Source organism: Bacillus rossius, chromosome 1 (assembly GCF_032445375.1).
Source record: "Bacillus rossius redtenbacheri isolate Brsri chromosome 1, Brsri_v3, whole genome shotgun sequence".
NCBI classification, from domain to species: Eukaryota; Metazoa; Arthropoda; class Insecta; order Phasmatodea; family Bacillidae; genus Bacillus; species Bacillus rossius.
Window position 1 is genome coordinate 128,190,802 of NC_086330.1, and position 14,534 is coordinate 128,205,335.

The 14,534-nt window shown below is 40.7% G+C and overlaps 1 protein-coding gene across 1 annotated transcript in view; it reads right to left on the reverse strand.

The window, feature by feature from the left end:
- The window catches only part of LOC134535123 (GRIP and coiled-coil domain-containing protein 2-like), a 197,824-nt gene that overhangs the window by 147,899 nt on the left and 35,391 nt on the right, over positions 1 to 14,534 (reverse strand). Inside the window, exon 5 of the mRNA XM_063374105.1 lies at positions 4,498 to 4,699. Coding sequence (XP_063230175.1) covers positions 4,498 to 4,699 — 202 coding nt within the window. The remainder of the gene's footprint in view (positions 1 to 4,497; positions 4,700 to 14,534) is intronic.

Genomic DNA, 14,534 nt, shown 5'->3' on the forward strand with positions numbered 1-14,534 from the left:
AATAAAGCGGCTGGTTTGCCGACACGTGAACATGCCACGTACCATGAGAAAAACATGCATTTTCTAAATTCAGACCACAAAAAACTTAATTATTGGCCTTGTGATTTGTTAATCTCATGGTGAATGCAAGACGAATCGGAAATGGAATTTGTTTAAACTCAAAGGGCATATCGGTTGGGATCATCGGAATCCTCGGAATGAGAACTTCCACATCTTTGAATTTTCCTTTGAGTATCATCGCGTGAATCACATTAATCATCAGTTTTCTTATCACTAAACGCGTTCAATTGCATAGTTTTGGTTGGTTTATATTTCGAAGCATGATGACTACCGAGCCAACCTTCAGTTGTAAATTGTGTGGTAGTAAGCCAGGCACATACAAGAAGTTTAAAAATTCAGTTGGATAGTTGGTGGCTTCGTCTTCGTTTGTTACACAGTCAATAGATTTGAATGAATGCCGAGTACCAACGATTTGATTCTGATTTACGAAGTTTAAATCATCCACATCTTTGTTCTTAGCCGCCAAAATTGCTCGCTCACTCAACCAATTGTTATTTTTGTGGTTAGCAATGATGTTCGGGAACACTTTGTTGATTAGCTCATCTTTCGATGAGACGAAATTGCAAAAATTCGGAGGAAAAGAAATCAATCCGCTCGTTTCGTAGACAGGAACACTACCATTATCGATAGCAATTGCTTGGATAAATCTTCAGCAAATAGATCTTTCAGCAATGTAACTCTCATGTTTGCTGCCAGCTGAAGTTTCTTCACATAGCGGCACAGATTTTATGATTTGAGGCAAGCGTTTATTTCATCGGCAGATGTCGATCTTGGAATGAATGGCAGTGTTTGGCGGAAATCGCCAGACAGTAAAATCATTGTGCCTCCAAAACATCTCGAGTCATTCCGCGGATCTTTCAATGTTCGGTCAAGTGCTTCCAATGTGCGTTTGTGCGCCATTGTGCATTCGTTACAGATGATGATTTTAGATACTACTAAAACTTTGGTCATTGCGGAGTGTTTCGCAATGTTACAAGTCAGTTGTTCAGTATTTTGAAGGTTTAACGACAATTTTAATGCTGAATGAGCCGTACGGTATCCTTACAACAATGTGGCCGCTATTCCAGAAAAAGCAACTGCTACTGCAATGTCGAATCTCGCACGAACAATGGTCAAAATCAAGGTCATGAGGAATGTCTTCCCAGTTCCACCGGGGACATTTAGGAAAAATAAGCACCATTTCCGTCATAAATTGCCTTCATTAATGTATCATACACTTTCTTCTGTTAGGGGTTCAACAGGTGTACATTTGTTTGAACTGATTGGTCTAATTAATGTCAATCATGTTCACATTCACTTTCCAACTCTCGATTAAATGCGTCATTCATTACACGATCTGGCGCTGGCATTCCGAACATGAATAACAAACTGCCGCACATGAGGTAACACATGTCTTCGATCAAGAGCAAAGCCTGGTTATGTAACTCCTCATTCACCTCATTTCTTGAACTTACACGAATTCGATGTAAAATATCATCTGACATATTATCCTTTTATTTGTTCCACAGGTCACGTGGATTCGATGGGAAGCATATCAAAATGATGATAGCAAATAATGTGCATATCTGACTTAGAGATGCTGTAATAATTGCTTTAGCGATTGTTGTGACCCAATGAGTATCGTTTTCAATCAAACTGAGCTCTTTACATGCAGCACGAAATGTTGTGCATACTATACCATTAACAGTTCGTAGTGATTAAAATTACGCTGGCCTACGAACATTTACCAGCAACAACCGAAAATAGAAGCATTCATCATTCTTCGGATGAACTGTGTAAATAAAACCAAGAGCATCAGTATAACGCACACCCGGATGAACAGGAATCACATCGCCTTGCTTCCGACGTTGAAATTTCTTCGATGAAGCGTTCCAATTGTAATAACGTGGCATCTCCGAGTAAAGCAACGTTCGTGCAAACGGATCGCTTTGACAAATCGCAAAGAAACTGGTCAATGTTGTCGCTGGAGGTGATTCAGCATGTTGAGCAAAATTCTACGCGGTGAAATAAACTCGTTGACCATTCTCTAGATGCAACGCCAAATGTTCAACAGGGGGATGGCGTTTGTGAATAGAGAATGAAAATCTACGCCAAATCGCCTCATTGCAGTTCACATATCGACCAACTTGATAGCGCGTAATTTCATCGTTGGTATTGGATGTTTGGTTGCCAAAAACAGCCATAAAGCTGCCTTTCGTGATGGATTTGATAAACTTCACCGAATTGCAATACTCAACGTTGCAATGTGTCTTGAATGTTTTTGGAAAGAAGTGGCGAATATGGAATAATCCAACTGTTGTTGACCATGAAATTATTTCCTTTCACTTTCATGAAATTTCAAGAAATTTAATTAATTTTAATGATAAAAGTAAACAATAAACCACAAAATGTGTAAAAACAATTGTCCCAAACATGGCGACGACAAACGGTTTAGAGCTATAGTTTTTCTTACTCTCTCTACTTTATTCGTTAGAATAGCTTCGCGGCAATTGCTTAGCGGACATAGAGAAATAACACTCACAGTTTGTATGTCTGTAACTTTGTATGTCTATGGCCAACCTGCGTGACATGAGCTGTCAATTGCGGAATATGGCGGAGTTCCAAACCTTATTTATTTAAAAATTATTTCTTTTTTTAATTTTATCAATATTTTAATATTTATTCTGCTATCCAGGGCGTAGATGAATTCAAAAAATCATAAAACATTAAAATCGGTCCAGCCGTTCTTGAGTTATAAATGGTGTAACTAACCCGACTTCGTTTTATATGTATATATATAGATAGGTACCGAAAAACTCTCTAACTTATATTTATATGTTGTGTATGTATTTACAATACTGTTATTTTAATTTCATAAAATTTATTTTCATAACAGAACACCCATAGTATAAATAAATTATATATGGAATACCTTGTTTAAAACATAGTTAGCTATAAGCAAACAAAAATTCATATCAAAAGAAAGTTCAGTGTGTTTAAAGAAAATGAGCTTCTTGTACGTTGTTTCATGTTGTAACTGTATTTATGGCCTACTGTTGATGACATCACAGGGGTATGCGCAGGCATGAAGTCTAGTGGATGTTTTCAGAACCCGCGCCGCCAGCATGTTTGTTTTACTTATTTGTCTAGTTTTTGGTGGAAAATGTGGGAAATTAAGAAATTAATGTAATTTAAAGTGCTAGTCAAGCAATACCTATCGATTTAATTTGAGTTTTCATGATTTCAAATGGAAAAAAGTTTTAAAATATGTTATTGCCTCATAAAGTGAAGCAGTTTCACTGAACTTTGATCTTATGTAGTTATGAAACTAACCCGAGTATAACTTAACACAAAAGTATACGAAAATTCATTAAGATAAATCAACAAAACCACTATCAAAATTTAAAAAATCCAAGTTGGCTTAAAAACTTTTTAATGAGTTAATGTTTCTAATTGTCTTCTTGGGGGGGGGGGGGGGGCTGTTCGTACCCCTCCCAGGCACCACTCGAAGACCCCCTACAAGTATTAGCTCCTTCAGAAGTAAATGGCCCATGACTGTACAAAGTCATCCCACCTTAAAGACTGTGTCACGTGACTTGTCTGAAAATGTAAAGTCCTGAAAAACAGTACCGGTGGTATCCATTTCGCAACTGTCCCTTGCAAAGCATCACCGATATTTGCTAAGTAATACTGCCAACCACAAAAATACCACTTTTATTTGCTAACCCAGCGCTCCTAGCCACAAACCTTGCGCCCTTGGACGAAGCAACAGATACGCCGTTCACACAATCGGGAAAGCCGTTAGAGCCCTTGCTATGACGAGAGGCTGAGACTACCCATCCTAGCATCGCCACCACCAGGAACCCCCTGCGCCCTCAGCCAACCAGACAGTTGGCCATGTCTTTAGCTCTTGGTCCTTATCAGTGTTTCTTGTGCCTACCCCGATGTACAACTTCATTCCGGGACTCCTCAGTCACCCAGGGAACCCGAGGTCCGGTGGAGGCCTACCCAACATCTCCTAGCTGTCCACGCTCACCGCGTCAGCTCTTCTCAGGGCTGGGGAACCTCCCGAGCTTGCTCCAAGCGATAGCAGTTGTTGAAGTTGTTAGACATGTTATCGGGCTATCGGCGCCCACTGTGATTAACAGACCTAGACCCCAGTATTTGCACCATCAGGTAGAACTAAGCAGCAACAACTGTCTTTCTAACTGACAGGATATTTTTAGGAGATCGGGAACTGGCGCCACCAGTCAGGCGCTGGGGACATCCTTTATGTTAAGTGTCACTATGTGGGAAGCGTGCTGAACCTTCGGCTGACCAAACCCCCAGCCAGCACCGACCCGCTGTACTGGCGCTTACACCCGTCACAGGTCCTCCAGTCCGTCTCACCCAGAACAGGAGAGGATGTGGGTGATGTAGTACAGAAGGACAGAGGCAGGAGACGAGTGCGCGGCTCACCGCAGTTGGCCAGCTGGTCGCCGAAGCGGAGCGGGTCGAGCAGCGCGCGCGCCGACGAGGCCGGGGACAGGGTGCTGGGGTCCTCGCCGGCCCCCGCCGACAGCTTCTTGACCCTGGGCGGCGCCACGGGCCGCAGCACCACCAGCTCCGGCTCGGAGCGCGTCTCGCCCTCGGCCTCGCGGGTCCTCGCGGGGGCGCTCGGCTGTGGGTCAGGGGGCGCTTTCCTCACAACATTGCCTAACATTACCACATTTCACTGTTTATAAGAGGTCTTTCTGTTAAACAAGGCCTTTTTTATGAGCTTAAAGCAAATTATCTTATAAGTCCTACCATGTACTGAAAGCAAAAATAATCTAGTTTACAGTTTTGGATTAACCGTTCGTATATAACCTTCGTCTTCAGCAATTAATTTTTACCATATTATTAATTATAGCCTATCAATAAAAATTAGGATTTACGAAAACCTTGAAAAAATCTGATTTCTACAGTTTTAGTAAAACCTTATCTTTATTGAATTAATGAATGAGTACTAAAAATAAATAGATATGAAGGCTACATACGAACGGTTAATCTATGTATACCACATTCTTTCATGCTTTCAGTACATGCTATAACTGACGTATTAATTATTCTTAAATTAACAAAAACCATTATACAAAGTATTGTTTAATAGAAAATATCACAAACAATTAATTCTAGTAGTATTATAAGTTTAATTAAAATCATGCGCAATAACCATAAATATTAGAAGCAAAATAATTTAGAAAACTCGAACTTCCGCCTAGTCAGGGGTGTGTTTGTGTTGGTGAGGCGGGATGTATCTCCTTCAAGCGCAATGCTATGGACTGGCGCGCAGTCTTCTCGGTGTGCTTAGGGAAACTATGACATCTGAGCGTTAACTATAACTTTATATGGCGTAGAAATGAAGCAGGGACTTAGCCAGCGGGGTGGGGTCCGGGGGCTCCAGACCTCCCCCCCTTCCCGGTTCCCGAAAAAAAAAAAAAAAAGCTAAACCCGAAGAAAATAAGTTGATTAGCTTAGGTTACAGTTATAAAGTTTGTGAAGGATTATTGTTATCCATACTGGGCTTCCTTAGTGTCTTTCTGCCCTTCTTTTATTCAACTTTCCTCGATCTCAGATTTCAAAGACGGCAGTATTTTGTTCCCACGTATTCTATTTTTATTATCAGATCGCGCACTTGTACGGACAAATTTCCTCAGTCAGTCGCATTCACACGTCTGACAAACATAGACAAGTTCGTGACGCGGAAGAAAAAGAAAAACAGAAGCTGACTCTCCTCAGGTAAGTTGGATGTTATAAGATATTATTTTATTTGTTAAACCCATGCACATATTATAAATCCGAAAGTAAGTTTGTAGGTTTATTGGTTTGTTTGTCCGTCTTTCACGCTTCAACGGAGTGACCGATTGACTTGATTTTTTGTATGCAGACAGTTTAATTAAAATTTAAATTAATAACGTACACCTGTGCACTAAAGGTAGAGGTCGGGAAATTTTACAGGTTATTAATAATGTAGTTTCTCTCATTTGATCACTGGCTGCTGTCCTCGCTAAAAGCCATTTTCGTCATGACGGGGTTGAATTTCAGACTAATGAAAACAAAGAACAATCCCGGAGCAGTGCCGGCTGTCATCTCGACCCACCACTTGCTGGACCAAGCAAGATTGTCGAGTCTCAACAATATAGGGCCTACATTACACAAGATGCAAGTCAACATTATTCCTGCAGTTCATCTCACACATCTCTTGAACAAGGAGAAAGCAACACCAACAGAAATCCATCGATACAAGTCAGTGTCTCTAAAGTTGATATAGGAGTCATTTCTGAAAATATCTTTCACTCTTCTACTCCAGTCATCAGAATCACTGTAGAAAACTTACACGATGTATTAAAGGACCTTTTTGTCCCAGAATTATCATTCAAGTTTCCTTCAACTCTGTTCAAAAAGAAATATCTGAAATTCCAGCACAGTTGGCTTCAAAGATGGGGATGGCTTGCATATTCTAAGGTAAAAGATGGAGCGTATTGTAAATACTGTGTTCTTTTTGCATCAGATTGTGTAGGGAATGATGAGTTTTCTGTACGAAATGCCTCATTAGTAGGCCAACCTTTTTAGAAAATGGAAGGATGCATTGGAAAAGTTTCAGAATCATTCAAAGACTAGTTACCACATGTTAGCCACAGTTTCTGCCGAAAACGTTTTTAAGTGACGTCAAACTTCAGGATGTGGCAACTATTTTAAGCAGTAAGAGGATGAAAGAGCGAGAAGAGAATAGGGCTGCTATACTACCCATTATTGAAACAATAATTTTCTGTGGCGAAAATGAGCTGCCTCTTCGAGGGGATGATGACAGTGGTCCTAACACTCTTGAAAATCCCGGAAAAAAAAAAAAAAATGATGGAAAGTTTAGGGCTCTCATTAGATACCGAGCAAGTATTGACGAAAAACTAAATAATCATATGCTTCATGGCTCCAGAAATGCATCCTACTTCAGCCCAGAAATTTAAAATGAGATAATAGGTATTTGTGGGAATCTTATTCAAGAAATATTAGCAAAAAATATCAACAATGCTGAATGTTTCTCCATTATTGAGGATGAAACACTGGATGCCTCGGGTCAAGCGAAGTTCTCACTGTGAATTAGGTATATAACAACTGATGGCCATCCATCTCTCAGGGAAGATTTTGTAACTTTTTTCCACTGACAGATCTATCTTCAGAAAATGTAACTCAAAAATTTTTGGAGTCTTGTCGTGGTTTAGGTATTGACCCAGACAAATTAATTTGTCAAGGATATGATGGAGCTTCCACAATGAGTGGTTGTAAAACAGGTGTTCAAACAAGAATCCTCCAACTCTATCCAAAAGCAATGTATGTCCATTGCTCAAGTCATCGCCTGAATTTAGTCCTCTCTGAATCACTTAATATACCATTAATCTCAAACAGCCTTGGAGTTTTAAAAGAAGTAACCAAGTTCTTTAGTCACAACGCTCAAGCAGGGAACCTTTTAAAAGAAAAAAATTGCTAAGATTCTGCCAGAATCAAAGAAATCTAGATTGTTGGCGGTCTGTGAAACAAGATTTGTTGAGCGCCAAATCACACATTTGTTGAGCTTCTTCCTGCAATAGTTCCAAGTCTTCAAGATCTCTCAGAACTGGACCGGTCATTTTCAAGTACTGCTTCAACTCTTCTATCTGCTATGGAGATAGGAAACTTCTTAGTGTCAGTGCTAGTTTGTGAATATCTTTTCAGTCTGACATTAAAACTTTCAACATACCTCCAAAATCCTCAACATGAACTATCTTCAGCAGTTAAGTTCAGTGAAGACATTTTACAGATTCTCAAAGACTTCCGCACAGGCGAACAAGATAAAAGTGAATTTCACAAGATCTTCCAGAAATCAGTAGCTATCGCTGAAACAGTTTTAGAGTCACAGATTGATATTCCAAGACAAGTAAAAAAAAAAAAAAAAAAGGGACAACTTTCCACATGATTCACCCGAGTACTATAGAAGATCAGTCTTCATTCCTTCTGTAGATGGACTCATTATGAATCTATACCAGAAATTTAGTCAAAACAAAGTGTTCTTGTCTGCCATTGATATGCTGCTTCCGAAAAACTGTAAACTGGAACATACAACTGAAACTATGGAATGACTGAAAGTTTATTATGAACACAGAATTTCACAAAATGCATTTGAAGCAGAGTATATTTGTGGTGTCAAAAATAGAATTCAAGCGAGAGATATCTCTTACCATCTCAGATTATATCCATTTTAGATGCATGCGACAAAACTTTTATCCGACTATTCAATATTTACTGTGTGTTTTGGCAACTTTGCCGGTCTCTGCCTGCGAAGGTGAGAGATCATTTCAATCACTATAAAGAATTAAAACTTACTTAAGGAATAAGATGTCTAAAGAGAGATGTCTATACATAGATGTCTATACATTATCCTGTACCATTTAAAGCAGACGATGTGTTAAGTGTTATGGCACGTAAAGTAAATAGAAGGCTGTTACTGTAAATATGTTTTTAATACAACTTGCACATGTGATTAATGTTTTTAAGGACCTTAATGTGTACTAATGTATTTATTACTTGTCTGATGATTTCATTAAAAAAACTTGATACAATATCAATATATTTAAAAATTATAAATATTTAATCAAATTATCGAATTATTTGTTTTTTAAAGTAATTTTTATTTCATTAATATTAAATTAATCTTAGTGTGATACTCTCTTTTTTTTTTAATTTTATTTTAAAAAGCCAGGTCTCAAAAAAACAAATTTGATCCTCCCCCCCTTTCGCAAAATCCTGGCTACGGCCCTGAATGAAGATTTATGTGTAATGCAAGTGCCATGAGTGCTTTCGAGAATTTGTACTGAGTGTTAATGCCCTAAAAAAAATATTTCCAAGAAACGTGTTTTAGCCATTTTTCACTCCTCTAAAAATACAGTTTAAAACGAAATATTAGAACAGTACTAATCATCCGCCCTCAGCGTACTCTTAAATGCTTTTCATGAACAGACTCCACTCTGGAAGCGGGAGCAGTTTCCAAATCGAGTGGTTTCTTCTGCAGCTGTGCAGACCGTGTGCGTGCCCGGATAGGCGGGGCTCTTCTGGAGGATCAAGAAGCCTGCCCACTGTACCCGTCCGCTCAGCTGTACACACTGTTACCTCTCTCTACGAGGAGCCGCGGTGTCGGGAGACCAGATCACGCGCCTCCGCCGAGGCGTTCCGCGAGCGGGCGGACATGGCCGTGAGCCGGCGGGTTCTCTCGCGATTCTCTCGTCTTCCCTCCCACACCCCTTTGTGCCGCCAATTTAGATTTTCGGCCCTATTTTCAAAAATTTTCAATTTTTTTTAATCTGAATTTTACGTATTAAATTTGCGACTCAATTTAATTTTTCCCCCCTCAGTTTACACTCTCACCTAAAGTTTGTTATAGCAGTGGCCCTGCCAAGTTCCCAAGCCTAAGTCCTTCCCCCCCCCCCCCCCCCCCCGCATTCTCGCCGACGCCTGCTAAACTCAGCAGGGCGATTCAAATTTTCCTCGCCTAGCCACACGCCTCCCGTCTGTCATTTCGATCCCCTCTCGTGACAGGAACTGCTGCCATCGACAATCTCTCACGACGAGCTCAGATCCGAGTAGCAGCATGACATGAGCACCTTTTGTCATGCGCGGCTCATGTCCCACCCGACGTTAGCATAACGTCTCGTCACGAACGGCCGTCGTTTCTCACAGACAGTGCAGTTTCCCCATCCCCCCCACCCCTCCATGTTTTCTCAGAAGCAGCCCGAGGACTCTGAACGGGCACTCTCCTGGACACGCCCCCCGCCCCCGCCCCGGGGCCATTTACTAGCGCCAAACGACTCACCCGTGCCATCTAGTGGCACTGTTTTGAACTAAATTACCCCCGAACGCCTGTAAGTAGGCTTCCCGCTCGTCTCGGAGCTGTCGGCTAACCCTTAGTTTCTCGTGTCACCTACCTAGAGAGCAGCACCACCCTCCCAACCTCTTGGAGTTCGGCTCCAACTTCGCGGAGCCCCCTGAAAATCGCCAGCCTTCTCCGGTGACCGGGAAGCTATTGCATCTCAACGACATTTTCGGCAATAAGTCCAGATCATGCTTGTGGTACAGTACTTTCTTATTTCTCCCGACCCCCTCGTCATGGCCAGTCTTCGGTGAACTTTTAATATTGTTAAAATAACAGAACTGATTTTACGAAGGTTTTATTATAAGACAAAAGACTACGCAAAAAATTATTATTAACCTCTGTCTATGTTTTTTTTTTCTCTAGAGGGGCCCCTGAATTAGTAAATTGAATCTGTCTAATATTATTATGTATTGAAATTGTAAAGTTATAATATGTTCGAAATTCAGAAAATACCAACCACAGAAATAGTTCTTTTAAAATTCTAACTTTAACAAATAAACAAGGGAATATGGCACAATCACCCATGTTGTTTTTTTTTTTATCTAGTTGTTAATTCTTTTATTAATATTAACGATCCACAGTGTTCTCTAAGGTTTACTTGAGAAACACCATTTGGACATTCCGTTCCTCCCTTGTGCCCTCTGGATTTTTCAACGAACATTTGTGTGGCTATAAGCGGCTTCCAGGACTATAAATAAAGGTACTACCCAATGGCACAAGCACAAAGGGGGGTTCAGAAAGTGGTAGCAGAGCGTGGTTTGTTAGAAGCATACTTTATAAGCATAGTTTAAGAAAAAAAAAATTTAATTTAAATTAATAAATTTTTGACAGGGTATATTTTAAATAGAACATAAAGAGAGTTCAAGAAGTGATAGCAGTAACTTTAGTTTATATAATTTATCGGATCTGTAATAACGTAATTTTGCATCTAAACTGTGTTTATTGTGGTCATTGCTATTATTTTGGCTAAATTACAAATACTTTCAAACTAAATGATAATAAGTGTAAACAGTTTTTTTTTAAATAATTTTTAACTTTAGTTTATAGTATTGTAAACGTTGACTGGCCAACGTATTTTTATATCTATTTTACTATAGTAAGTCTTTTTGCATGAAAATTTACACTCATCATTATAATTCTTTTATCTCCCTTTTATTAATGAGTATGTGTACGTATAGTCCGGTATTTTTTTTTACGGACCATAGAGTGTCCGCCATGTTGAATATGGCCGCTGCACACCAGTAGACAGGCGAGTGTTTCCTCGCGCCTCCCAGCTGACCTCCCCACCCACTCCGTTTCGCGGCCAGTGTTCGGCTGCGCGCACGTGTGTTATCAGTTAACCGTGCCTCCACTACGGCCTTCCTCTCTCCCCCCCCCCCTCACACCCCCGCAACCCAAACAGCGACGGGCGCGGTGTCGACTTATCTAATCAGCGCGCACGCCCGCCGAGCGAGAGGAACCTCCCCTTCCTTGTTGTTTAAAGGTCATTACTCCTGACCAACGTAATTTTTGCGTTACAATTTGTGGGTTTAGAATCTGTGCGAACAGGGTGGCGACCAGAAAGAAAAAATAATAAGGCTCCTTGTGAGTTACTAGTATAAGTTAAGTTAAGAGTGTTTTTATGTTTAGTAAGTAAGCCTAGGGTAAGGTTCAAGGTCATTGTGAGCAGACGCTCACTCCTTCTTAAGCCTTCTGTGGTTTAAGGGTACACTAAATTTGATTTTCACTATGATTACTCCAGAGTATCTTTTGAAAGACGAGGTGATCCACGAGTTAGCGCTTCGTGGGCAGTCCACTTCAGGAGACGCCCAAGAGCTGAGAAAAAGACTCAGGTCTTGCCAACCACAAACACAACACTCACTTCTAAATTTGAACTTAGACCCTATTAGTGAATTTACTGTCACCACCAGTAAATTCCAAGATATTGCAGCATTTGCAAATGTAGTGTCCACCGAAACAAACAAACCCCACATACTAAGAATGATCGCCCGACTCGATCACGTTGCCACCAGGCTAGCAAACCTGGTAATATTGTCAAGAGGGAAACTAAATGGGGTTTATCAAAAGGAAATAGACAAATGTCGTCAGCAGATCCCTAATCTCCGATTCAAGTTGAGAACTAGACTCAATGCTCTACAAAACACAAGCCTCGAGGCGACTGGGTTAGTTCCCGACATCCAGACACAAAGGTCTGAAGTGAACACACCACCCCTCGAAGAGATTAAAACTGACACACAACGAGCACAAACACAGACCACTCAGGGCGCTTCATTACCAGTCTCCCCTCCACTCCTTCCTGCATCACCTTTTCCAGTTTCATTTTCCACAAATCAACTTCCTAGTCCACCCACATTCACTACTGTCAGTCAGCCATCCACCCACGTGTGGTTTCCACCCGGGACGGTCATCAGACCAATACCGCAGACTGTTACCAAGGTCACTTACACCAGACCTCCTCTAGAATACTCCACATACCCTTACCAATCTGTGTGTTTTCCACCCACCTCAGGAGCCATTTTCAATCCATACCATCAATTCACATCCCCCTTCTCATCACTTCAAACCACCCCTGAACGTCACCCCTCCCCCTTGGCATTTAGCATCCCAATCACACCCTCAGCACAGCCAGTCACATCCACCTCGACAGAAATAAGGGCACAAACAACTGTCATGCCAACCATTCCAATACCCGATCCACAAATACCACAGGTCAGTCCCTCAACCACATACCTTCCACTCGCCCTTGCCGCCCCTCTTCCGCGACACAACCTCCACCCCCCTTTGTCTAATGAACAACCAGCGACTACACAGCACCAACCACCAACATCAGAACCTCAAGGCCATAGTTCGCATTTCTACAGCAAAATTCCCCACCCAGCCGAAAGGCTACTAAATAATCTACCTGAAACCAATGGTTTGGACCCAAAGAAATTAATTGAATTTGTACGACAACTTATTAGGTTGCACCAAAAATGCAACATACCAACGAGGGAACTTTTCGAATTAGTTTTCCCCCTTACACAGCCGCCCTTGAGTGAAAGAACCTCGGTGGCCATTGAAAATAATTTAACTTTTGATCAATACCATGCAGATGTAATAAGTTTTTTTATTCCTGCCAGGATGCTCACGAATCTCAGGCTTGACTGGTATAATAGATTACAACACAGGAATGAGCCTTTGTCCAGGTACATCGCCGACATTAAAGAAGCGGCCCTAGTTCTTCGTTTAGGAGTCACAGAGAATGAAATCGTATCAAATATTCTTGATGGCATTAATCCTGCCGAAAGGTCACGAGCGGTCTTCCAGACCCGACCACAGAACTTTGCCGAGCTGGACAGACTGTGTATTCATGCTACCAATGTAGAATTTGCCGATTACCAAAGGAACCGCTATCCAGATTTCCCGGCTAATCATCCCATTTTCTCGACCTCCCAAAACTCCAACAAGGGAAGCACGAACACTAACAATCACCCTAAATCACAGCCTCACAGTAATCACCAGGGAAATTATAGGCAACAGCAGGGAAACATACCATTTTGTGAATACTGTAAGAGATCCGGACATGTAATTGAACAATGTTACAGCAAAAACAAACAGCCTTTTCACTACCAACACAAACCAAAAAACATGTAGGTAGGTGGCCAGAAAGTTTTCTTTCTGTGCCACCAAATAAACAAACTGATTGGCATAACTCAGTCAATGAAAATCGCCACCCTCCAGGCGAAAACAAGACAAAACGAAAACGCAAAAAGAAACAAAAAATTTCCAAAAAACCGTCCATTTCAAAACAAACCTATACCCAACAGACAAACACATTGGCAACTAAGTCTAAAAACATAAAAAATTATAATGAGCCTACAGAGTACTGTAAACACTGCATCAATCCAAAACAAGACAAGAGGACCTGTCATAATATTTTTGCAAATTTACCTACAGTTTTACCTTATGCCAAAACCTTAATTGGCAACCACGAAACTCCAGGACTGATCGACACAGGCTCAGTCCGAAGTTTCATTTCTGGGCATCTGTTTGAAGTTTTACAGAAAGAAAAAGTAATTCACAAAACTGAACCAGTTAATATCCAATGTGTGACTGCATCAGAGCAGCCATTAAAAGTGAACACAATCGCTTTACTTAAAATTAAAATCGACTTATTCTCCTGGACTTTCCCATTTCTAGTTGCACAGGATCTAGCAACAGATCTTATTTTTGGATCAGACTTCATAGCCAAAACAGGATTGATAATTGATTTGCAAGCAAGAAATTTTAAGTTTAAATTTAATAAACAAGTTAATATCTCTTTTGACTCGCCGGGAACAAAATGTCAGGGTAAGGTTAAAGCCATTCGCACAAGTGTCAAAGATGGAAATGAATCATATTTGGACCACCTTACACCAGCTCAACAAACAGAGGTACAAAATTTATGTAACTGTTTTTCTGATGTTTTGACAGAAAAATTAGGACGTACCCACCTTATTGAATATGAAATTAAACTTTTGGACAAAACGCCAGTGAGATGTCACCCTTACCAGTTGTTAGGACCCAAAATGCAAATTATGCGAGAACACATCCA